At 37.9% G+C, this 25,009-nt stretch overlaps 1 protein-coding gene across 3 annotated transcripts in view; it reads left to right on the top strand.

Annotated features, from left to right (window-relative positions):
- The window catches only part of TRPM7 (transient receptor potential cation channel subfamily M member 7), a 60,506-nt gene that overhangs the window by 7,958 nt on the left and 27,539 nt on the right, over positions 1 to 25,009 (top strand). For 2 of the 3 annotated variants that reach the window (XM_087941409.1, XM_087941407.1), the window contains exons 1-10: positions 14,403 to 14,490; positions 15,645 to 15,724; positions 16,219 to 16,257; positions 16,720 to 16,918; positions 18,134 to 18,347; positions 19,348 to 19,472; positions 20,297 to 20,468; positions 22,868 to 23,042; positions 23,902 to 24,025; positions 24,243 to 24,315. In XM_087941409.1, coding sequence (XP_087797535.1) covers positions 14,443 to 14,490; positions 15,645 to 15,724; positions 16,219 to 16,257; positions 16,720 to 16,918; positions 18,134 to 18,347; positions 19,348 to 19,472; positions 20,297 to 20,468; positions 22,868 to 23,042; positions 23,902 to 24,025; positions 24,243 to 24,315 — 1,249 coding nt within the window. In that variant the 5' untranslated portion in view covers positions 14,403 to 14,442. Of the gene's footprint in view, positions 1 to 14,402; positions 14,491 to 15,644; positions 15,725 to 16,218; positions 16,258 to 16,719; positions 16,919 to 18,133; positions 18,348 to 19,347; positions 19,473 to 20,296; positions 20,469 to 22,867; positions 23,043 to 23,901; positions 24,026 to 24,242; positions 24,316 to 25,009 lie in introns of those variants that run through there. The other variant, XM_087941408.1, reaches the window with a different exon arrangement.

Below are 25,009 nucleotides of genomic sequence, written 5' to 3'. Positions count from 1 at the left end.
TTCCACACTCTAGCTTTCCGGTGCCTGGAGTCATTAAAAGTCTTTCTCACTGGGCAGCTAAGGAGCAGTTTCTAGGCGTGCATACTGAGAGGCAAATGAACGAATGAAGTAATCCAAGAGGCATGCTCAAAATATGCTCCCTTGTTGTGCTCTGATCTGATAGTTCAGCTTGAGGTAATAAAAATGGAGAGGGGAAACTTGGCAGTCAGAAGTGTAAATTTGGTATCCAACCCATAACGTCTCCTTAACGGTTTTGCCTTGTCTTAAAACAGGGGTGTCCAACCTTGGCAACTTTAAGACTTGTGGACTTCAACTCCCAGAATTCCTCAGCCAGCTTTGCTGGCTGAGGAATTCTGGGAGTTGAAGTCCACAAGTCTTAAAGTTGCCAAGGTTGGACACCCTGTCTTAAAAGCTTGGGAATTCAAACCTCCCCAGCCAAATTACCTTGATCGTAAATTTGGACATTCTGTTTTTTGCCCCTGAGCATTTCCGTAAAGGAAGTGCATCTTGAGACTTGCTTAGCTTTTGACTATGATTCAATTATATGCCCTTCCTCCAAATAAGAAACAGGAACATTTTGGAAATCTGTACAGTATTCGGTTAGTCATACCAAGATAGATCACCACCTGTATCGGTTAAACAAAAAGAGGGGAGGAGTGGTTGGAAGACAAAGACGTCAGCCAATCTGGCTGCTACTGGCCAATGTCAAACCAATATACAGGCCAGCTGGCTTCTCAGGGACATTAAACCTAAGAAGAGAGGGCAAATTCTTCTTCCTCCGCTGCCTCTACCACGTAGCCCAGGGGTGTCAAACTCAGTTTCAGTCAGGGCTGTGGTTGACCTCAGGGGGCCGGGTGTGCATGGCTGAGTGGGTGGGTGTGGCCAACTGGGTGAGCATGGCCAGCTTGACGCCACTCCCCAAACTGCTGGCCCGATAAAATAGAATTCCTTATTGGCCAAGTGTGATTGGACATAGAAGGAATTTGTCTTGGTGCAAATGCTCTCAGTGTACATAAAAGAAAAGATATGTTCATCAAGAGTCAAGAATCGTAAGGTACTTTGTAAATAGTTGGACAGTGTTAAGGGAATTATTTGTTTAGCAGAGTGATGGCATTCAGGAAAACTGTCCTTGTGTCTAGTTCTGGTGTGCAGTGCTCTGTAGCGTCGTTTTGAGGGAAGGAGTTGAAACAGTTTATGTGAGGGTTTATGTGTAGATATTTTCAGAGCCCTCTTTTTGACTTATGCAGGATACAAGTCCTCGATGGTAGGCAGGTTGGTAGCAATTGTTTTTTCTGCAGTCCTAATTACTCTCTGAACTCTGCGTCTGTCTTGATGTTTCCTCTTTGCACTGGGTAGACCAGGCTGAAGCAACACAGGGCCAGTGTTTCTTTTTCTCATTGGATAGACTGGGCCAAAACAACGCAGGCCAGCCCCTGACATTTTCCAGGACGGCCCTGCGGTCCGGACCGACTGCATCGCAGGCCACATCTGGCCCATAGACCTTCAGTTTGACACCCCTGATGTAGCCCATGGTGTCCAGCAGAAACTTTTTTCATGTGGCAAGGCTGAGAGAATGGAGTTTCAGCACATGTTCAGAGCATTGGTTGGGATCACATCTTACGCTCATCAAAGGTTTGCTTCTCATGTCATTTGTGGAATAAACTACAATAGGCTGAGTTTCACACTCTCTTTAAGTTCAAACGGAACAATTTGTATTACTGTTCGGGGTGAAACGTTAATCTGCCTTCTCTATGGTGGATGAGCTCTTGTGAGAAATTTGTTACGGGAGAAATTTATTAAGGGAGTTTTGCCCCCACTTTACGACTTTTCTTGTCACAATTGTTAAGTGAATCACTGCAGTTGTTAAGTTAGTAACAGGGTTGTTAAATGAATTTGGCTTCCCCGTTGAGTTGGCTTGTCAGGAGGTTGCAAAAAATGATCACATGAGCCCTGGACACTGCAACCGTCATAAATATGGGTCGGTTGCCAAGCATCCAAATGTAAGTCACATGACCATGGGGCTACTGCAACAGTCATAAGTGTGAATAATGGTCATAAGTCACTTTTTCAGTGGGGTTGTAATTTTGAACGGTCACTAAATGAACTGTTATAAGTTGGGGACTACCTCTATGGCCAAAATGCATCAGTTGTCTCTCTCTCTCTCTCACACACACACACACACACACACACACACACACACACATGTTTTCTTATGTTTTTGCGGGTATTTATATGTATGGTATTTAGGTTTCTTCGGATATTTTCCCACGTCTTAATATTTGTGCTTTTATTATAGCGACGTTTCAGCAGAATCTCATCTGCCATCCTTTGCGGTTTCTTAGGATGGCTGCTATTGTTTTGTCCGTTTTGTCCGTTTTGAAGGCAGTCTTGATGCGTAGTATGCCTGCGTAGTATCTTGCTGATTTTGTTTGTTGTTCCTCTTATGTAGGGCAGGACAGCTGTTCCATAGGTTTGTTCATCTTCTGGGTCTCTATTGTGTTTCAGTGTGTTTTTGTGGATCAGGTCCGTGATTTTGATAAAGATAAAACTGACCTAGAAAACCAAGGCATATATAAAGTACCCTGCACATCATGCCCTGCCACATACATAGGACAAACCAACAGAAGGATAAGTACCCACCTTGAAGAATACAAGAATGCAATAAAAAAGCTCAAACACACTTCCTCACTAGTCCAACATATGAAAGCCACAGGTCATAGCATCGACTTCAATGGCACCAAAACCCTAGATACTATAGAAAACCCCAGCTACAGAATGATCAGGGAAGTCATATAAATTGATAAAAGACCTAATAGTATGAATAGAAGAGATGACTCCACCAGACTATCAATCTGGAATCCTGCACTCACAAACAAAAAAATATCTATACCACAATCCAGGCAAGCACCTGGACACAAACAGACCCCGCCTAATACCTCCAGCCCAAACACACCCCAGCCAACTACCCAAATAACACCTAGCTTCCTAATAAATAATTAGTGGCCATTCACAAGAAGCCAAGCTGCACTAAGAAACCCCAATGCACAAAACACAATCTTGCCAACCAGTCAAGAACACAGCAACTCAAAGACCAATAAAAACAGACCTAGACTCCCAGTCAATCAGGATGAGGAAAAAACATTCAAATAAAGCAGAAAGCCAGCACCAAATTCAAACAAAAAACGGCTGCCAAGCCTGACACACAAGATTAAAAAGAACCCAATAAAAGATAAAATAAAAGAACCCCCCACAAGCCTGAGAATGGCAGATGAGATTCTGCCGAAACATCGCTATAATAAAAGCACAAATATTAAGATGTGGGAAAATACCCGAAGAAACCTAAATACCCCCCCCACACACACACGGTATTCAGCTTTGTTCGGGTATTTTCCCACATCATTATAGTTGTGCTTTTTTTAAAGTTGTAGCGACATTTCGGCAGAATCTCATCTGCCATCATCAGGCTTGTGTATTGTGTTCATCTGTGAGTGTTTGCTTGGCACAAGCAAACAACCCCCCCCATACCTCCAGCTCAAACACACCCCAACCAGGCACCCAGATGAAACCTAACTTCCTAATAAATGATAGCCGTCTGTTTACCCAAAGCCAAGCCGCACTAAAAGCCTCCAATACAGGAAACACAATGTTGCCAGCCAATCAAGACAAAAAAACAGAAGATATTAGAAACACCAATCAAGCAGAACACAGCAAACTCCAAGACCAATAAACACAGACCAAGACTCCCAACCAATCAGGATGAAGAAAAAACCATTCTGGCACAGCAGTAGGCTAGCACCAAATTTAAAACAGAAACGGCTGCAAAGCCTGACACACAGATGAACACAATACATAGGCCTGATGATGGCAGATGAGATTCTGCCGAAACATCGCTACAACTTTAAAAGCACAACTATAATGATGTGGGAAAATACCTGAACAAAGCTGAATACCATACATATAAATACCCACGAAAACTTAAGAAAACAAATATATAAATATATCGGACTGTAAGGGGAGAGCCATGTGAGTCTGTATTAGCCAAACATAACATCTTTTCTAACATTTTTTTATTACTACAAAGGGTTTTTGCTTTCACCAGTGACTCTTTGGTTCGAAATTGGTGGCTTCTTGCATTGGGAAATCTGATACAAAGGAGGGGAGCCATATTCTTCTTACCTTCCCTTAAAATGACTGATATTTAGCGGTCAACATCAGGCTTCCCATAGAATTATCTCCTTCTCTTACAGTGACTTAGCTTCATATTACCTGGAGAACGAAGAACCAATAGCGGTGCCCATGTCTCTGAACCCCAAGTCAGAAAGGGAGCCCACTTTTGTTCAGTGGCTTTCAAACCAAATGATCCAACCCGGGGTGGTATTCAGCCGGTATGTGTGAACCAGTAGTTACACCGCACTCACCAGAACGATTGTTACACCAGTTGAATCCCACCACTGTATCCAACATATTTATTTTGAAGAAATTCAACTTTCTCTTCTGCTGAAACAATCTTGTATCGCAATCCTGGTCAGTATTAAAGTCTGCTGAATTCTGTATGGGTAAATATATTTTGAATGAATGGTTAGGTTTGGCATGTGTTCCAAGGTGCCCTTTTTTGGATGTAAATGCTGTTGAATTCAAATTAGAGGTCAGAGATTATATAAGAAGTTCCCTGATGAAATTTTTTTCTTAGATTCTTGCAATTTTTTTTATTTTTTGAAAAAGCCTTTAACACTTGTTAATATATTTACTCTTCATTCCATGGATTGTATATTCCAATTTCTAACCATAAATAAAGGTAAATTAAAAGCAGTTCCTTCAAATAGAAATCCGGATACTAGGTATGAGCAAGGGATGATACCATAAGAATTATAACTACTGCATAGGGGCTGTTAAATCAACCAGAAGTAGTTATTCTTGTTTCTCTGGTGAATTATAAGAGACAATAAAATTAGATGTAGTTGGCTGCTTTTTTTTTTACACATTCATTGTAGTTAAAGGAGAGTTTCATATTTCATTTGCATCAATTCCCATCTTTTTATTTATTTAAAAATTCAGAAGCTGCTGTGCTTGGTATTGTCATACCTTTTCATTATTTAATCATAAAAACAATACCACTTGTGCTGTGTTAACAATCTAGCATTTTTGTCTAATACCTGTCAAAGGCTGAAATATGAGATGGGCCTTTTTATGATCTTTATGGAGATTGGTAAATAAGGAAGCATTTTTAAAAATTAAAAGGATCAATCCTAATTAAGTTGATCACTCCTCATTTTGCTTGTACTTGGTGAATTGTGGCAATTAAAACTGAGTTAAACAATTAGTACTTTTTCAATATATACTCATTTACTTGCATTTACTTCCAGTAATACAGTTAAGTTAAAGTTAACGATTGTGCAGCTTTTATTGTAGCAACTTATACACTTTTAGTTCCTTATATTTCATTTTTTGTGCTTAATTAACATTAAGCTCATGTAATTAATTAAAAGGCTTATTTCAGGGCACTAATTAATTCTAGTATTTATTTAATCCTGATAAAAATCTTATAAAAGGTTAAGAGATAAGTGTCAACTAAGAGATCAGAATTTGAACTCACTGAACTTAGTTTGATTGCATATTAAAACGTTTGGGTAATAAAATGTAATGCTTCCATTCAGTTAGTAATGTTGTCTAATTTGTTTTTGTAGGTGAGAGTTTAACATGCTACAGTTTTAACTACTCAGGGAGATGGAAAAGGAATATATTTTATCTCTACTATTGTTGTTTCTTCCAAGCTGAGATTAGGTGTAATGTCTGTGATGATTTAGAAATAGGTGGAACTATTGAAAGATTCCATTGCTGTTCGTTTTACAGTATTTTAGCACAGATAGCAGATGTTTTTTACAGTTTTGATTAGAGCCAATATTCAGAGGAATTTACATATAGTAGTCCTCTATGTATGACCAGAATTGAGCCTAAAATTTGTGTTGCCAAGTGAGGAATTTGTTAAATGAGTTTTGCTCCATTTAACGACTTTTCTTGTCACATTTTGTTAAGTGAATCACTGCAGTTGCTTTGCTTGTCAGAAGGTCACAAAAGGGGATCCCATGATCCCTGGACACTGCAACTGTCATAAACGTGAGTCAATTGTCAAGCATCTGAATGTAAATCATCTGACCAGGGGGATGCCGCAGCAGTCATAAGTGTGAAAAATGGTCATGAGTCACTTTTTTCAGTGCTGTTGCAACTTCGAACAGTCAGTAAATCGGGGACTACCTATATTTGATTCGGTGTAACGCTACTAGAGAAAAATGATTGAAAGGACCAAAGCAAAGAATGACACAACTTTTAAACCTATTGAGTTTATAAGTCAGGCTATTTCTAAGTATTGCTTCTGGCTTGGGAACACAATTTATATTATTGGAGAACATAAAGCATCTTACGAAGATTGTTACATTCTCATAGAAGTTGCAGGAAACTAAAACCACACTTAAAAGTGGTCCCAGTGAGGATTATTCTGTTTGAAAAGAAATTATAGTGGGTAAAGTCTAGAGTTAAAAGATTAAAACCAATTCTTTTCTTTTAATTGTGCTTACATATACGGTATATCCTGAATGATGAGTACTGTTCTTTTACAAACCAAAATATTTGTTAGGCAATGGATATTTTTGGTAACTCGCAATGTTTTTATATTATCTGTTTTGGACAATGGATACAATATAGAGAGACCTCTGTATTTATTTATTTTTTTCGTCTGCAAATGTTGCCTTCCAAAGTTGTAGAAGAAAGCATTTTTACTCCTCCCATAATGTGCCTCTTTGGCTGTTTGGCTAGTGCAGTGCTGATTCATGCAATTCCATCAGCTTGTGCAAATAAGACATACTAACATTTTAGATCAATGATGTTGGAGGAGATCAACTGTCATAACACTATCAAATCAGCCTCTATATTTAAGTTCATGTATTTTTGGGGCATACCACTTAACTATGCCAGGATTCTTGTTCTGGTGCCAGAAAAGTAAGGAAAACTGATCATGTATTCCTCTTTCTTTATAGAGAGTTATGGTAGAATGCAAAAACTTCCTCTTCCATAGTTGCAATCAAGATTGAATCCTAAAAAGAAAAGTGTGTTTCAGGGTTGATGCATGTGCTTTTTAATGCATCATCATAATAAAAGATAAGGGCTTCTGAGCAATAATAACATAGCTTTCTGTCTAAGTGGTAAGCATGTTAACGAGCGGCTGGTTTTAAACACTTCCTTATTTAGGTTTTGAATTATAGAGATTTGCATGCAGGGACACCTTTGGTTCCTCAGAAGTAAGCCTTTTCATTTTCTGTGTTTTGAAAACATGGGTATTTTGGTTGTTTGCACATCTTAAAGGCCTGTAGCCAATGAAAGCATGGAGAAATGTGTGTTCTGGACTGGAAGCAATCTGGCCTTGCTTAACTGCAGGTAGTTCTCGACTTATAACCACAATGGAGCCCAAAATTTCTGTTGCTAACTAAGCAACACTGTTAGGGTTCCAGCAATTGCCCTAATTAAATCATGAACTTCTAGCCAAGCTTCAGAAGAATCCAAAAGATTTATTAGGAGCAACATGTCGGCAGTAGGAGCCTCTGTGGCACAGTGGTTAGAGTGCAGTACTGCAAGCTGCTTCTGCAGCCAGCTGCCTACAGTTTGACAGTTCAAATCCCACCAGGCTCAAGGTTGACTCAGCCTTCCAAGGTGGGTAAAATGAGGACCCAAATTGTTGGGGGCAAGAGGCTGACTCTGTAAACCGCTTAGAGAGGGCTATAAAGCAGGGGTCTGCAACCTTGGCAACTTTAAGACTTGTGGACTTCAACTTCCAGAATTCCTCAGCCAGCAAAGCGATATAGTCTTACTTATAGTCTAAGGGCTATTGCTATTAGCATAAATGACGCCAACTCTGGCATATGTAATTTAAAGTCACCTGACCCTGTTTCCCTCCTCCCCCCTGGGTGTTTCATAAATCAGATTCTCCAGTGAAGAGCGTTCACGGGCTGGGTGTCATCAATCACATTCTCCAATGAAAGATTTTCGGGGGCAGAAGATCCGGTAGCCTAGCTACAATCTTCGTCAGATAAGCATGGAATGTACTACTGGTTTTAAACTGCCGTACTGCTCCTTCAGATCCCCCCCCCCTTGTTTATGGCAATTCGAAAACAGGCATAGGAATGTTTTATGAGTTGACAGAGACAGTTACTAAGTGAGTTTTGCTCCATTTTACAATTTTTCTTGCCAATGTGGTCAAGTGAATCACCGCAGTTGTTAGGATAAATACACAGTGGTTCAGTGAATCTGGCTTTCCCATTGACTTTGCTTGTCAGAAGGTCACAAAAGGTGACCACATGACCCCTGGGACACTGCAACCGTCATAAATAGGAATCCATTCAGGGGTGGGATTTAACCGGTGTTACTGCTGGTTCGGTGACTATGTTTTGCATGCGCACGCAACTTTGTGCACACATGCATGTGATGTGCACTGCGCACGTGTGTAAAAACCTTAAGATGTGCCACCTGGACAGCTGACAAGTGCTGCGTGCAGGTGCACAGCATTTGAAAAGCCTCTTTTTTCCTGCTTTTTCAGCCTCAGCTATGCTGTGCAAAGCAGCTGAGGTTGAAAAAGCAGGAAATCAAGGACAAGTAAGAACCCAGGCAGGTGGGCGGATGGGCCAAACAGCAGCAAACACAGAACCGGTTCACTGTCTGCTGCTCTTCAGAGCTACTGGTTCTACAGAGCCAGGCAGAACCGGTAGCATCTCACCCCTGAGTCCGTTCCAAGTGTCTGAATTTTTAATCACGTGACCAAGGAGAGACAGGTATCTTGGTCTATATATCAGACAAATGACCCATTGGGATACCCATATCAAAATAACTTACCTTGTGTCCGGCCAGAACTTGAAAATAACACTTAAAGTAGCACAGTATTTAAATAAAATGATTCGGTTGAGATCTGCATATGTGGGATTGATTGGGGTAGATTGCAAGGGCAACTCCGAAATATAATGTTACTATATTTTATCTATATCTTAAATTATTGTACATTATTACAATTTTATTTTGGATTCTATTTTATTACTATTTCATCTTAAATCGTATTTTGTCTAGATTCCATTTTAAATTGTATTTTACCAAATTGTACCAATTGTACTTTATCAAATTTCATTTTGAATTGCTTTTATTAAATTTTAGGAACAAATTGTTGCTGGAACTTTGCACTTTGATATGGCCCAAGGGCTAAACAATAAAGACTTATTATTATTACAACCATCGTAAGTGTGGGAAAACAGTCACAAGTCACTTTTTTCAGCGCTGTTGTTACTTGAAACGGTCACTAAACCAACTGTTGTAAGTTGAGGACTATGCAATACTGCAATATTGGTCCATAAGGAGACTGATGTTTAGCGAATCTCCAGGATGAGAAGGTGTCCTAACAATGACGCAGCAGTCTCTCTACAAGTGGATTAGTTTATATTCCTTATTGTGCACCTGAGAATCAATGTATGGTTCTTACAAAACAACCTCAGACACCTTCATAAACCCAGAATTCTTTAGAATTGGCAAGTGTTTTGACATAGATAAGCAGCTCCTGGTGGCGTTACTGATTAAGCAAGCTAGGAAGAGATCGTTCCAAGTTAGATTCCTGACTGGTTTCTCTTCTACGAATTCTGCATTGCAAAGCTTGTGCATTTTTTTTTACACTTGATAATACAGGCAGTCCTTGACTTACGACCACAACTGAGCCCAAAATTTCTGTTGTGAAGTGAGACCTTGGTTAAGTGAGTTTTGCTCCATTTTACAATGTTTTTGACACAGTTGTTAAGTGAATCACTGCAGTTGATAAGTTAGTAACCTGTTCGTTAAGTGAATCTCTCTTCCCCGTTCACTTTGCTTGTGAGAAGGTCACAAAAGATGGTCACATGATCTTGGGACCCAGCAACCGTCATAAATATGAACCAGTTGCACATGATCATGGGATGCTGCAAAGGTCGTAGCTGCGAAAAACGGTCATAAGTCACATTTTTCAGTGCCGTAGTAACTTTGAATGGTCACTAAACAAACTATTGTAAGTTGAGGGCCACCTGTAGAGGAACAAACCAAAGAACCTAACTTCGATATAACGCTAAAAAATTGGATGAAAATCCCTAAATTATTTGACTGCTCTTACCTCCAAAACAAGCCAAATTAGAGCAGTTGCTTCAGGTTATGCTTGATTTAAATTCATCTTTATTTCCTATCTTCTGTCTTCTTTAGATTTCATGATTAATAAGAATTCTCACTGAGCGCCGTGGTGGTGCAGTGGTTAGAATGCGGTATTGCAGGCTATTTCTGTTGACTTCCAGCAGTTCGATCCTGACTGGCTCATGGTTGATTGAGCCTTCCATCCTTCCGAGGTCGGTAAAATGAAGACCCAGATGGTTGGGGGAAAGAGGCTGACTCTGTAAACCACCTAGAGGGGGATGTAAAGCACTGTGAAGCAGTATATAAGTCTAAGTGCTATTGCTTCTCTTGAAATCGTGTATCTGACAGTGCAAATCATATTTCAGTAACTTCTTGGATCGTGCTGTTCGGAAGATAGCTTTAAATATAGCTTGGTACAGGAGCTAGCTAGCTGGTATTTCTTTGTCCTGCTTAAGACTTAGTAATTATAGAAAGAGGTAACCTTACATTTGCAATGACAGCAAGGGAGTGAGGCGTCTGTTGGGGTTGGTTGGAGCCTAGATGTTTAAACAACCGTAGGAAATACATAACTTGATGTTTATCTTTTTGTTGTTTTCTGTGGCCCCAAACGAAACAAAATTGTTTTCAAAATACAACCAATTTGGAATATGTATATTTTTAAAAATACAACTGATTTTGGAATCTCTATTTTTTAAAAAAGTTTGAGATGTTAGGGTATTTAAAAAAAATAAAACCAGGCTTTCTTAGTAGATTATTTCTAAATTCATAAGCAACTGAGGATACTTTTTACATGCAGTGTTCCTTGAGGTAGCACCTTAAAAAGGTTTTCCTAATTAAGAGGGATCACAGAAAAGTCAGATTTTGCACATGGGAAATCTTCCTACCTTACCAAAATTGATCTGAACTGGAACTGGGCCACACTGATGTCCACTGTGCAATTAGCAGGGTCTGTTTCTACACCAGATGGCTCCTGACATGGCTGTTCCAACATGTGAGCGTTCTGATAAGATTGGAAGAGGATATTTTGGGGTCAGGACATTTCAGCCTGGAAACCTTTTCTAAAGCACGAAGGATATAACATCTGACTCTCGGTAACTTCCTCCTCTTCCTGCATATTTCCTTGTAGCAAACCCCCCACCCCACCCCCGCTATTCTGGATGAGTCCACAAAATCTTATATCATTTAGGATAAAATGTGCAACAAAGTTAGATGATTCCGTTCGGTATATTAATATTCAAACTTTAAGCCAGTGAGATATGGTTGGTGTAACATAACACGCATAAAAAGTATAAAGATGACAGGTGTCTATGGAGATTCTCTGTCATCCAGGTCACGGTTATCCCAAAGGTGCTTTTTCAAGAGGCAACTGGACTTTCTGGTTTCAGAAAGTTCAGTTGCCTCTTGGAAAAACACTTTTGAGACTATAAAGATCACAACAACTTTTCAAATTGAATACCATTGCTAGGTGAGGTTACAATGGGTATTACAGACTACCATGCCTGGTGGTTAGCCCATTGCAAAAAGCGAGACTTCCATGAGTATTTAGACTTTTCGCAAACTAAGTTACGCTAGCGTTGGTTGTGGATGAGACCACTTGAAGGACAAAAATATGGAAAATTTTGCATTGCTAATGTATACCATTTGAGTATTCCTGAGAAAGGGTCTTTTTGCAATAAGAGTTATTTATTATAAGGAAAATATCTGTAATTTAGAGAATGCATAGTTCTAGGACATTTCTGGATAAAATGCAACTCCATGGACATTACACAGGTATCCGTGGGAAGAAATTCCTTGCAAAATACCAAGTGTACATTCTTTTAAAAGGATGTGTAATCTGTTAAATTGTTCTGTTTGGACTATTGAGCAAGGAACAAATGCTGCTAACCAGCTACTTTATATGTGTGAACTCACTGTGTTCAGCAAAGTCCAGGTGCTCAGTGTGTAAATGAGATTCAGGATGATGGGAAAATGAAGTCTGGAATGTTTGCCTTGCAGCTATTGCTCTGGCAGCCTTTTGTAAAATGAGGTGTTAACAACCAACTAGCTATGGGTCACAGCTCTGCCCCATGATCCTCATGTGTTTGGCTAATCAAGTGTTTCTGTTCAGTTGGGCCTTTTGCAAATTGGGGAAGTTCTTGGTTTTGGAAATGTGTCCTTGTTTACCATCTGAGTTGGGGCAATCTTTTTTCAAGGTAACTTCTGTGGTGTGCTTTTACATAAATCATTGCAACAAAATGCACTACTTGTCATATATGTTTTCTTAACTGAAAAATTAATGTCAGGTTATCTCACTTAACATTGAAGAATTTTTGCAATTAAAATGTATGCTTTTTTTCCGCTGCCTAAAGTTTGAACAAAAGTAATTTTGTCCAAAACAATTTGTGTGGATGTCATAGGTGTGTAAACAAGTTTTTAACAGACTGGGATTCTATTATTGAAAAATATTTTTTTTATTTACAATATTTGAAGACTCTCCCAGGCATATAGCTCTGGTGTACAACAAAAAGGAAAAAAACAGTTATTGAAACAAGCAGCACTAAGCAATATTTGCTTATTTATTAAAATTATTATTAATATTCATACCCAGATGAATGCTCACAATGACAATTACATCAAAAAGCTTCATAGAATGAAAAGACTTTTTGCAAATTGCAAGAGTATTACACATTTCTCCAAGGGACATTTTCACATATAAGGGGTTTCCTCCTTCAAATTGAGAAGAAAAATTGATGTGGAATCAGAAGAATATTGTATGTGTTATTGTAAGCGTGCTTAAATCTTAATTGTCTTTGAGGAGTATGTGCTACAGAATAGAAGTCTGCATTTATGTCTATGCAGTATCTCCCAGTGAATTCACTCTTTTTCTTTGGAAAAGAAAACAAGGGTATGTAGAATGTGGGAATATGGTTTTTGCAGGGACCTTTGAAGTTAGAAGCATCTCAGTTGTTCCAGCTTTACTTCAGTAGTGAGAAAAGGATTTTAGATTGCATTGTGATTTGTTTGTTATCTATGACTTTTTTCTGTCTGTAATGCAACACGTTCATTAATAAGTTAGAGACACAAACATCCCCACTTGATTTGTAAGTTCCTGTTGACAGTGCATGCTTTTTTGAGGATAAGTTCTAAGAAACTCTGACATTTCTGAGTAAATATATCTACAACTCCATTTAATTCAGACAGAGGGAATATTTTATCCAATGTTGCCTTTTTGTTTTTTCTCCTGATTCGAACATTGCCTCTTTGTTTTAGTTTGTCTCTGTTACTGATCTGACCTCTGCTTTTCTAGATAAATAAAGTGATGCAGTGATGAATGGAGGCAGCTTGTCATAAATATCTTGTAGTGCTTGTAATAGTGCTTCCTATTACATACTCCATTACCCTTAATGTAAGTTTGAATAACTGCCCAATACAAGAAAACAATATGTTTACTTATTCATAAAGCAATTCACATAGCATCAAATGCTGCAGTAATTAATATAACTGAACAAATTGCCACGTGAAGGATTTGTCTTTTGAATAGGCTCAATCCAGATAGATAGATAGATAGATAGATAGATAGATAGATAATACAGTTTCTGAATTTTGTGAATCATTGTGAACAATGCACAGCCATGATCTTCCTAAATGTATAAATGGGAATTTCTGCTTTTTGTTCCATATAAATAGAACTAATTGTTACAGAACATAGTTGGATGATAAACATGTACTATAGTCTAATCTCAGAACTCTAGATCAACATCTGTTATATTTCAGAGTTTATTACTTGGTGCCTTACAGTATTTATGGGTTCAAATAGATTCGTTGAATTTTTTTTAGTTGCAGTTCTTGGAAGCCAACCAGTGCTCAGTTATATCAATTAACCAAAGATTAAATATTAGTGAATTTAAAGATGTGTTTGTATAACAAAACTTCATCAGTCATCAAAACACAACTTTAATGAAGTATGGCAGAACGTTCATGTTAATTTTTTGATACTTTCTGACCAAATCATTCTCGTAATACCACAGACTTTAATTTCTAGAGTTATAGTTAAATAATAGAGTACTTCTTAAAAAGAAAACCCCTCAAAATATTTGCTCCATTTAAATGCAATAATAGAATGGTCCCTATAATGTAATGTTAAATTATTTTAAGGTCTGATCTCATCCTGCATTTTAGGCAGCGGTATGTTGTTATAACCTGTCATCTCTAAAACCTTAAATTAGAGTAAACTTTCGTGGTATAAGATTGATCCTCAAAGGAGACTCTTAGTAGTTGTTGACTATGGATTTCTGCAAAGAAAAAATAAGGTGGACCTTGTATCTTGATCAGGTATTTTTTAAAAATATATTTTTGTGATTTAACCTGTCTCCTTGTAATATTATACAGATACCTAAGATATCTAGAGTAATAATTATAATAACTGAGTTTTATAGGTTTTAAACATGGTTCTTATGTTTAGAGGTGCGAGGTTTTAATAGCATGCTGGGGAATGTTGGTGCAGACTGATTTGCCTATCACCAACTTTCGTCTCCCTCCCCACTTAAGGAAATACGTTAGCTAAGTAAATGTAAACTTGTTGGTATGTTTTCACTTGAATGCTTGGGGTAAAACATTTAATTTTTAGTTAATCAGTTCTAGGGAGTCAGGCCAGCAATTGGGCTCTTGCCTTAAACATCCTATTTTTGTTTGATGTAATGGGTTGTTTGTGAGATTTCAGCCTTTTTCAGCTAGTTATCAACAAATGAACTGTTGACAAGAGGTGACTAAATGTCTTACAGAGATAAAAAGATAAAGTAACAGGCATTTTTGTACAAAAGCAGAGCGTATTTTCTTCTCTGTTCAGTATAACTGTGTTAATAGTAAAATAGTAATGTGTACGCTAAATTGTGAGCCATTTACCAAATAGGTGTCTTGTGTTTCTCTTGGCTTAATAAGCATACTGTGAAAAGTTTAATTTGAAAAGTCCGATGGAATTCAGATAGAATAATTTCAAGGATGTTTACAAAGTGCATTTATTGGAAAATTACAATTGTGTTTTCCATAATACCCGGGTGGCAAGGATTTTGAATTAATCTCTGATAAGAATTAAATATTCTTATTAAACCAAGTTTCAAAATATTGGTTGCAAATTTAACATTATAGGAGAACAACAAATCAAAACCTCCTTAAACTTGATTTTTTAAAAACTTCCGTTTGTGTCGCTTTGTAACAAATTAATCAGTTAATCAATACTCAAGTTTTACATTAAGTTTCATCAGATATTTTACACAATTACTGATTTGGCAAGATTCATCTATTTCAAGTTAAGAAGGAATAAACGGTAGATCTATCTAATAGCCTGAATTATGTATGCTTGAACACTGACGGGAGAGAGACATAGATATTAAGTTACTCAGAAATATGCCCGATTGATGTCATGAAAAATAACTTTCTGAAAATCCACTATTGCCTTGGTATGATTTTTTAAATACTTTATTTTACAGTCCCAGAAATCTTGGATAGAAAATACTTTCACCAAACGGGAATGTGTCTACATAATACCAAGTTCAAAGGATCCTCACAGGTAAATGAAAAGAGATACATTAATTATTGCAGCCTTTGGTATCCTCCCCAAAATTAAGGTTTAAGCATTCTCACGAGATATCTGAGAGAGGTGTATTAATTTCTGCAGAAGCAATTTGGATTTATAAATTTGAAGGGGAAACTCTGTAGTATGAAATGGGAGTGCTTTAAGAACTGGAAGTGAATAGGAATGTAAGAAGAGGGGTTTTTTTCCCCCTTGAAGTTGGGATCTAAGTTAGAAGAAGGAATTACGATTTCACCCTTAATTTATGCTTTATTGGATGTATCCCGTAGCTGGAGACATTAGCGGCTTTTGTTTTGCTTATATCATCTTTGCTATGTTACTCTTTTTCCTGTTGTCTTGTAGTGAACCTGTGCACAAAAAAAATAAGCTTTTTTTAAATAAGAAAAGTCATATGATATTTTTGTTCTATTGATGTAGTTTTTTGAAACCGTGACCGTTTTTAGACTATCTTTTTAATTTTGTAATCTTAGATGCCTTCCAGGATGTCAGATTTGTCAGCAACTTGTCAGGTAAGTAGTTTTACATTAAATGAAATATTTTTAAAAACTGGGGTTTAATAATACAAATAAGTTACCTGTAAGCACTATAATCTGTTTCAAAAGTCTCTGGAAGCAGAAATAAGTCGAAATGCAGAAAAGGTTAAATGAAAAAAGGTGCTTACATGAAGAGCATATGGAATATAGGCATGTATTAAAGTGAGCAGTAAACATAATTATCCCTGTTTCATGGCATTCAAGCCCTTAGATATTATCTATCTTTCTAATATCATTGTGAATCTTTATACTGCAGTTTGGAGCTTCTTCCCAAGTTCTTGAAAAACATGGAACTGTAGTTTTTTAGAGACAGTATGTGGTTTAAATTTGGTGGAAGTTAACAGGTAGAGACTGTGAAATACAGTGAACGTGTGTATAGCAGCTCATAATATCGCAATGTGCCTGTCCAATTTCCTGAAGTGAGGATTTTGTCCTTAGGTGCTGTTGCGGTCGCTTGGTACGACAACATGCCTGCTTCACCGCAAGCCTTGCCATGAAATACTCCGATGTGAAGCTGGGTGAAAATTTTAATCAGGAACTTGAGGAATGGTCTGTAGAAAAACATACAGAGCAGAGTTCAACAGATGCTTACGGTGTCATTAATTTTCAAGGAGGCTCTCATTCCTACCGAGCGAAGGTTTGTACCCACAGTTCCATTTGTCTTCTACTGGTGGAGTTGATGAGCGCTTCTGGAATCATCTTCAAACAACATCTGCAATATCCAAAGTGAAGATTAAAATAGCAATATTGGTCTTTAAACACAGAAGTGATAGGGTGGAAATAGGTGGGAGTTGAGTCAAGTTTTCATAAGATTGAATTGCCCTATAATGGAATTTATTATCTAAACTCTTTTTGTGGTAAGCTTCCATGGATGGTGCTAACAATGATTTATACTTCACTTTTTGAACTGGATTTTATATCCAGATCAATGGCTATTAATTTATCCATTAATATGGATGTTAAATTTTTTTCATTCAGCCTCTCTCTTTGTTTTTTTTATTCCAATAATGCAATGAAATGGAGGCATAATTAAAGCACTTCACCCTTTTTCCATTTGTTTATTCTTTGAATTCCTAGTAGGAAGTACTAGGACATGTACCCACACACATTTGAATTAGTCATTGGACATTTATTTCTTAGTCACTAAGTTGAACTTCTTGAATTTTAAATGTATTCAAAACAATTAATGTAGAAACAATCCCACACCAAGCTTGTTTTGCAATGTATTTTTTATTATTTTGTGATAAAAGAAAACTTGTCTGTGAGTCTAGTATCTATAAACTGAAGTTTTCGATAACAGTGTGCCCCCACCAACGCTTCCTTCTTCCTCTGTTTTCTATATTGCGCCTACAATACACAGAAAGTGATGCTTCCTCAGATACAAGAATTCCAGCTGTTCAGAAGTCATTACATATACTTGAATTCACACCAAATATATTGTGGAAATCAGAACAATTCTGTTAAAATTGGTATTCTTAAAATGATATTTTGAAGAACAATTTAGGTTATACTTTTATTTTTAAGTTTTAAAGGCATTTGTGTGTTGTGCTGAGCTGTATTTTATTTTAACCATGGTTTGTTAACTAAGCCTTTATGGCTAGACTTGCATTATTAAATTATGAACCAAGTGATAGAAATTAGATTGGCTGTAGTGTAGAACACTGCTAAACCAAAATTGAACAAATCACTTTATGAATCCAAATACAGAGGCAGGTTTACTCTCTTAAAACATTCATTAGGAATTTTGAATAAACCTTTCAGCTGTAATATTTGTGTGTCACTATGAATTATTTTATATTTTGCTTGTTTCATTGTTAAAGGTTATTAACATTTTCCCTTTTTTGGTTGATAGTATGTACGATTGTCATATGACACCAGACCTGAAGCGATCCTACAACTTATGCTTAAAGAATGGCAGCTGGAACTGCCAAAACTTGTTGTTTCTGTACATGGAGGGATGCAAAAATTTGAGCTTCACCCACGGATCAAACAGTTGCTTGGTAAAGGTCTCATTAAAGCTGCAGTAACAACAGGAGCCTGGATTATAACTGGAGGGGTGAACACAGGTGATGCCTTCACTTGAAACACACTTTGGATGTATATGTACAAGACAATTGGTCCTGAGTCATGTTGTTGCTTGGATGTCATAATGACTCAGAACTTGTTTTAAAGGTCTGTGAATATGGAATCCTGGGATGACACCAAGCTTGATAAATAGCATAGGTAGTTCTTGACTTACGACCACACTTGAGCCCAAAATTTCTGCTGCTAAATGAGACAGTTGTTAAGAGAGTTTTTCACGACCTTTCTTGCCACAGTTGTTAAATGAAACACTGCAGTTGTTAGATTAGTAACATGGTTATTAAGTGAATCAGACTCCCCCACTGACTTCACCAGTCAGAAGGTCGCAAAAGGGGATCGCATGACCCCTGGACACTGCAACCGTCGTAAGTCTGAGTCAGTTGCCAAAGTGTCTGAATTTTGATCACCTGGCCATGGAAATGCTGCAATGATCGTAAGTGTGGAAAACATTCATAAGTCACTTTTTTCAGTGCCATTATAAGCTTGGTCACTAAATGAAAGTTTGCAAGTCGAGGACTACCTGTGTATACATTCTCATGATCAGAAGGGGGTGAAACTAATGAACTAGAATATGGGAAAGGATGAAAGGGGCTAACAATAAGAGCCATGGTGGCGCAGTGGTTAGGATGCTGCACTGCAGGGCTAACTCACTGCTCACTCGAGGAGTTTGATCCTGGCTGGCTCCAGGTTGACTCAGCCTTCCATCTTTCCAAGGTCAGTAAAATGAGGACCCAGATTGTTGGGGACAATAGGCCGACTCTGAGAACCACTCAGGAAGGTAAAGCACTGTGAAGCGGTATATACGCCTAAGTGCTATTGCTAAGTGCTAATAATAGGATGACAGTGAAATGTATCTGGTGGTGGTAACCTCTTGTTTTTCATTTGGTTTTTATTTGGTATTTAATTGGTTGTGATACATGAACCAACATACTGAGTTTTGTAGAGATTGATCATCGTCACACATACACTTTTGTTCTTGTGCAGGAGTTGCAAAGCACGTTGGCGATGCCCTGAAGGAGCATGCCTCCCGATCATCTCGAAAGATTTGCACTATTGGAATAGCTCCTTGGGGAGTGATTGAAAACAGAAATGATCTTGTTGGGAAAGATGTAAGTTCATAAAGTTATTATATGTGCTCTTAACTGGGTGGGAATGAAAGCTACTTATTTTATTTATTTATTCATTTGTTCGTTTAATTGACATAGCTGCCATTTTCAAACAAGTGACTCTGGGTCATAAAACATATAATCAATAAAAACCAATTAAAAATGCAATGCAAAAAAAGTAAATATAGCTGAGAAAAGTTATAATCCATAGATGTTAATATAAGCAGGAAATGGTGTCCTTAACACATTTGGGACCCCAAGGCCGAGCGCATAATCGAGCCATTTTCTTGTTCAGATTATGATCTGAATTCTTAAGGTCATAAAATGTAATTGTAAAGTGAATGGGGTTGAAAGGTGGGTTTTTCTTACAGAGAGTTTACACTTAGTGTTAGTTGACAAACTAGTACAATATATCACAGTAAAGCAAGATATTCAAACAAACACTATTTTGGACACATTGAAAGCCTTGATTTTGGAATAAATATTTTAAAATGTAAAAAAAAATGCTTTGAGGTTTAATTGTAATAGTATTTCATCAGCAGCAGCCATTCAATCACGTCTGACCCTTGGCTACTCTATGGATCCGCCTTCTCCATGTCCCTCTGTCTCTCACCACCTCCTTCAGATATAAAACTGGAATACTATTCCACTTTTGAATAAAATCACATGCAAGTTCATCTTGTATTACCACTTTCTTTTCTAAAGGAACAAAGGATTGATCCGTAACTAATTGATTGTGTGATCATTGGCAATTGTAGACTTGTTTTTTGTGAAAGAGTAACCTTGATTTATTACACAGGAACATATTAATGTTGTTTTATGCTTAGGTTGTTGCTCCATATCAAACTCTGCTAAATCCTTTAAGCAAATTAAATGTCCTGAATAATCTTCATTCCCATTTCATATTGGTGGATGATGGCACAGTTGGAAAATATGGAGCAGAAGTGAAATTGCGGAGAGAACTGGAAAAAACAATCAGTCAGCAACGAATTCATGCAAGTACGTGTGATATATGAGTATAATGATGGAATTGACTATTTTAATGTACGTGAAATGACATGACTTTCAGATTAGACAATGGGTGATAAAGTGGTAAAGATTTTGTTTAATTGGTAGGAGGCTGATTTTTTTTAAAAAAATGTTTTAGTTCATGTATATTTATTGGTAAAATGTGCGTTACACTTATTTCAGTTTTTCAAATAGATTGTGACAAAACTTTGATAGCACAATGTTTTGTAACCATAATTTTTTTTGTGAAAAATGATTGTATGTTTACAGTGTTTAAGTTGCATTTATGCTGACTTAGCTGACTGTGGTAAAACCACACTTCAGACCTTGTGCATGATTACCTATATTTAAAACGTGTGCTGATTAACTTTTGACTTGTTTGTGCAATGAAAGACAAATGTTAAATATAGTCTATGTTTCATTTCCATGGGAGTGATGAGTCCAGGATTTTGGACACATTCTGCAAGTTAGTGTCTATAGAGATTCTCAGTCATCCAGGTCATGGTTGTTCCAAAGATGCTTTTTCAAGAGGCAACTGGACTTTCTGGTTTTTATTTGAAGATGTTTTGCTTCTCATTCAAGAAACTTCTTCAGCTCTGACTGGATGGTGTGAAATGGAAGGATTTACATTCCTTGCAGACAGCTGGTCATTTGCATCCTTTTAGAGCAGGGCTCACCAACCTGTTGGACCTCAGGAACCACCAAACTCATAATTTTAAATCCCATGGACCAGAGACCCTGGGAAAATCCTCCCAAAAGTTTGCAGGAGAATTCCCCACCCCATTTTCCTACCGATCAATCATTCTTTATTTGGGATCGCAGGATTCGGTCTCCAGCTCCGTTCTCTGGGGGGTGGGGGTGGGGAGAGACTTTTGGCTTCATGTAAGGAAAGCAGCAGAAGCAGCAGAAGTCTTTCTTTCTCTCCTCCAAACTCCGCCAGAAACAAGTCTTTGCCGGCACAGCCTCTTGGCCCAGGAGGCCTTGCAGGGTCCCAAAGACTCATTTCTGGCGGAGTTTGGGGGAGAGAAAGAAAGACTTTTGCTGCTTTCCTTGCGTGCAGCCAAAAGCAGAAGCAGAAAGAAGCAGCCCTGTAGCCAGGTGAGGCACGTGGGGCAAATTTCCCCCCTCCACCCTTTTCCTCCTCCCTTCACTACCTTGTGTTGTTCGCAATGCAAGCAACGCAAGCCTTGTGTTCCTGCGGGCCATGTGGGTGGTGTAGCCTTGTGTTCCTGCACAGCCTGAATTAATTGCTTTGTGGGGGACATTGTTCTTCGGACCATCAAAATTTTCTCACGGATCACCAGTGGTCCCCGGCCCACTGGTTGGTGACCACTGTTTTAGAGAGTCGCTGAGGCCACTTGGAGGTTTATCTGTGTCCTCTGGGTCACCTGAGTAGTGCAAATGGGTCTGGAGCCTTCTTGGAGCAGCTGAAAGGACTGCGTTGTAGATTGGAGACAGATGAACAGCCCTCCCTCAACAGAGGGGGAAGGATGCGACATCCTCTACCTCCAGTCTGCAACACCATCCTTTCAGCGGTTCCAAGAAGGTTCCCCACTCATTTGTGCTCATTCTTGGATGAGAAGCAAAACGTCTTCAAAGAAAGGCAAGAAAGTCCAGTTGCCTCTTGAAAAAGCACCTTTGGGACAGCCTACCACTTAGTCCATCTGAGTTACCTTGATTTGAAAGGTTTTGCTCTCTGGTGCACCGTTTTACCCAATTACACACTACAGGAAAGAGAGTTTGAGTATAAGATGGATTGCAAGTGTATTTCACCTTTCTGCCTGATTGTTTTAAGGAAGTCAGCCCAGGTTTCCCACATGTTCTTTCATGCAGGTGTAAGCAGCAGCTGGGCTTATTTAATTTCTGCCAGTTTTAGTGATCTTCAGGCTTTTAAAATGATATAATGATATCCATAGTCAACTGAACTGGAAAATTGTAACCTCTATGGCTTTTGTAAATGTCATCATTATTCATATTCATTCTACTTTTTAAACCCTGTTCATTGTTCTTTGTCTTTGCCTATTCATAACATTCTTTGAAATATCTCAATATATATGTGTGTGCATAAATACTTCTGCAAGATTGTTACATCCTCCATAGTTTAGTCTTTCTCCCAGATGCATATTGATTATTCAGGAAGAATGTTCAATACAATTAAGTAATAATAGTCATCGCTCCTTGATTAATAGCAGTAACATTAATTTTGCCAACCAATAGAAACTGCGAAGTCAATTTCACCAAACCACAAAACCTGCTTAACGTGTAGAGGATGCACATTCAGTTTTTTTATATTGTAAAGTTGGGGGTTTAAAATTTAATTGAAAAGAAAAAGAAACCTCTTTCGACTGAATAAAGCATTTCTATATTTTATTTAAAACCTCTTTACCTAGGAATTGGCCAAGGTGTTCCTGTGGTGGCACTTATCTTTGAAGGTGGCCCCAATGTTGTTCTTACTGTTCTGGAGTATCTTCAGGAAAGCCCTCCTGTGCCAGTTGTGGTCTGCGAGGGGACTGGCAGAGCTGCAGATATCTTGGCTTATGTTTATAAGCAAACAGAAGAGGGCGGGTAAGCCCTTTTTAAACATTGGCCTCCTACAGTGGAGCTGATCTCCATCAAGTTGGGTTGTTCATCCCTCTTGCTCAATCTTCTCTCTCTCTCTCTCTCTCTCTCTCTCTCTCTCTCTCTCTCTCTCTCTCTCTCTCTCTCTCCCTCCCCCCTCTCTCTTTCTTCTTTATTGGCCAAGTCTGACTGGACACCCAAGGAATCAGTCTTCGATGCATATATTCTCAGTGTACATAAATATATATATATATTCATCAAGAATCATAAGATACAACACTTAGTGATAGTCATAGCGACACGAAAGAAGCAATCAAAATCATACTAGGAAACTAAATAAAACAATATAAATTGTAAAGATACAAGCAACAAGGTTGTAGTCATAAGTGGGACGAGATAGGTAATAGGAAGGATGAGAAGAATAGTAATACAGTTTGACAGTGTTGTGGGAATTAGTTGTTTAGAGAGTGATGGCATTCGGGGGAAAAAACTGTCCTTGTGTCTAGTTATTCTGGTGTTCTAGATGTCATCCACATTTGTGGATTATAATCTGTTTCAACCTTGCTATCTGAGATGTGTTCAAGAACAGTCTGACTTTCTTTGTGCAAAACTACTAGGTATGCTCAACCACTGAGCTATGTAGCACTTCCCTAGGATGAGAGCAATTTTTCTGCAGCTGAGTTTTTAACCTAAGTGCAGTTGCCTGATAAACAATTTATTAGAACGATTTATTGTAACAATTTATTAGAACAATTTATTGTAACGGTCCCAATTTTCTCCTCCTCTAGCTCTGAACTTTAAAACCGTCTCTTATATTTGCATATGATAATTATGCTGAAATTCTGATTTCTTTATTTAACCTCAGAAGCATCCCTGATGGAGCTGAACCTGAAATCATTTCAACAATCAAAAAGACATTTAATTTTGGTCAGAGTGAAGCGGTTCATTTATTCCAGACACTGCTGGAATGCATGAAGAAAAGGGAGCTGGTAAGTAAGTCTCTACACCGCTACAAGGATTTGCTTAATAAATATTTCACTCTGGGAAGAATTAAAATGTATTCTAATAAATCCAGATCATTTGTCTCCTTTGTGAATATTACTGAAGTTAGAACTCCCATTTCAATTTAACATGATGTAATCTGTGTACATGAGAGGCAGTGGGCACATCTAAAAACTTTCTTTCTTCATCTAATTTTCAAAACAGATTACAGTGTTCCACATTGGGTCTGATGAACATCAGGACATTGATGTTGCAATCCTTACAGCTCTATTAAAAGGTACATTTCTATTTGAAAGTGATATTGTTTATCTTAGAAGTTAAGATGGTTCCACACTACTTTTTCGTGGGACCATGAATGAACATCTATTCCTTTTGTTGGATGTCTTGTTTCTGATTGGAAACTGTTTTGGGAATCCGCTTTAGGAAAAAAAAAAAACATTAATCTTTTTGCTGTTTATTTGATTTACATTTTCGGATCCTGATTTCATCATCTCTTTGTAATGGTGGGACAATTATATAAAATTGTCTGAATGCTGGAAAAATCTTGGCTTAATTCTGCATAAACTTGCCATTTCTTTTATGGTACCCTCCAGCATATTGATGGGGGCGGCGGGGGGGGTGTCAGATATAAATAACATTCACTGATCTATTAATTTCAGGCACACTTTATTCTGTTGGATCTCTGATGCTCTCTGAGCTTGGTCGTTTTCCTACAGACGTTTCATTGCCAAACTAAGTAACATCATCAGTGCACTGAGGTATCATCTACAAGAAAACAACCAAGCTCATAGAGCATCCAAGATCCCATTATTCAACCTGAGCTACAGAAATTATCTTCTATCGGCACACTTCATTCTGTAGCTCTTTAAAATAAGAGCATATACATTGAGTAGATCTTTCTCAGCTTCAAAGCCTTTCCTCCAATCCACAGGTGCCATTTCCCTTAAGCATAATATTAAAATCAGTTTGTT

The sequence above is a fragment of the Pseudonaja textilis genome, chromosome 13 (genome assembly GCF_049901715.1).
Source record: "Pseudonaja textilis isolate UNSWEBS1 chromosome 13, rPseTex1.2, whole genome shotgun sequence".
Classification (NCBI taxonomy): domain Eukaryota; kingdom Metazoa; phylum Chordata; class Lepidosauria; order Squamata; family Elapidae; genus Pseudonaja; species Pseudonaja textilis.
Note: the sequence above shows the minus strand (reverse complement) of the source record. Positions and strands in the feature narration are given on the sequence as shown.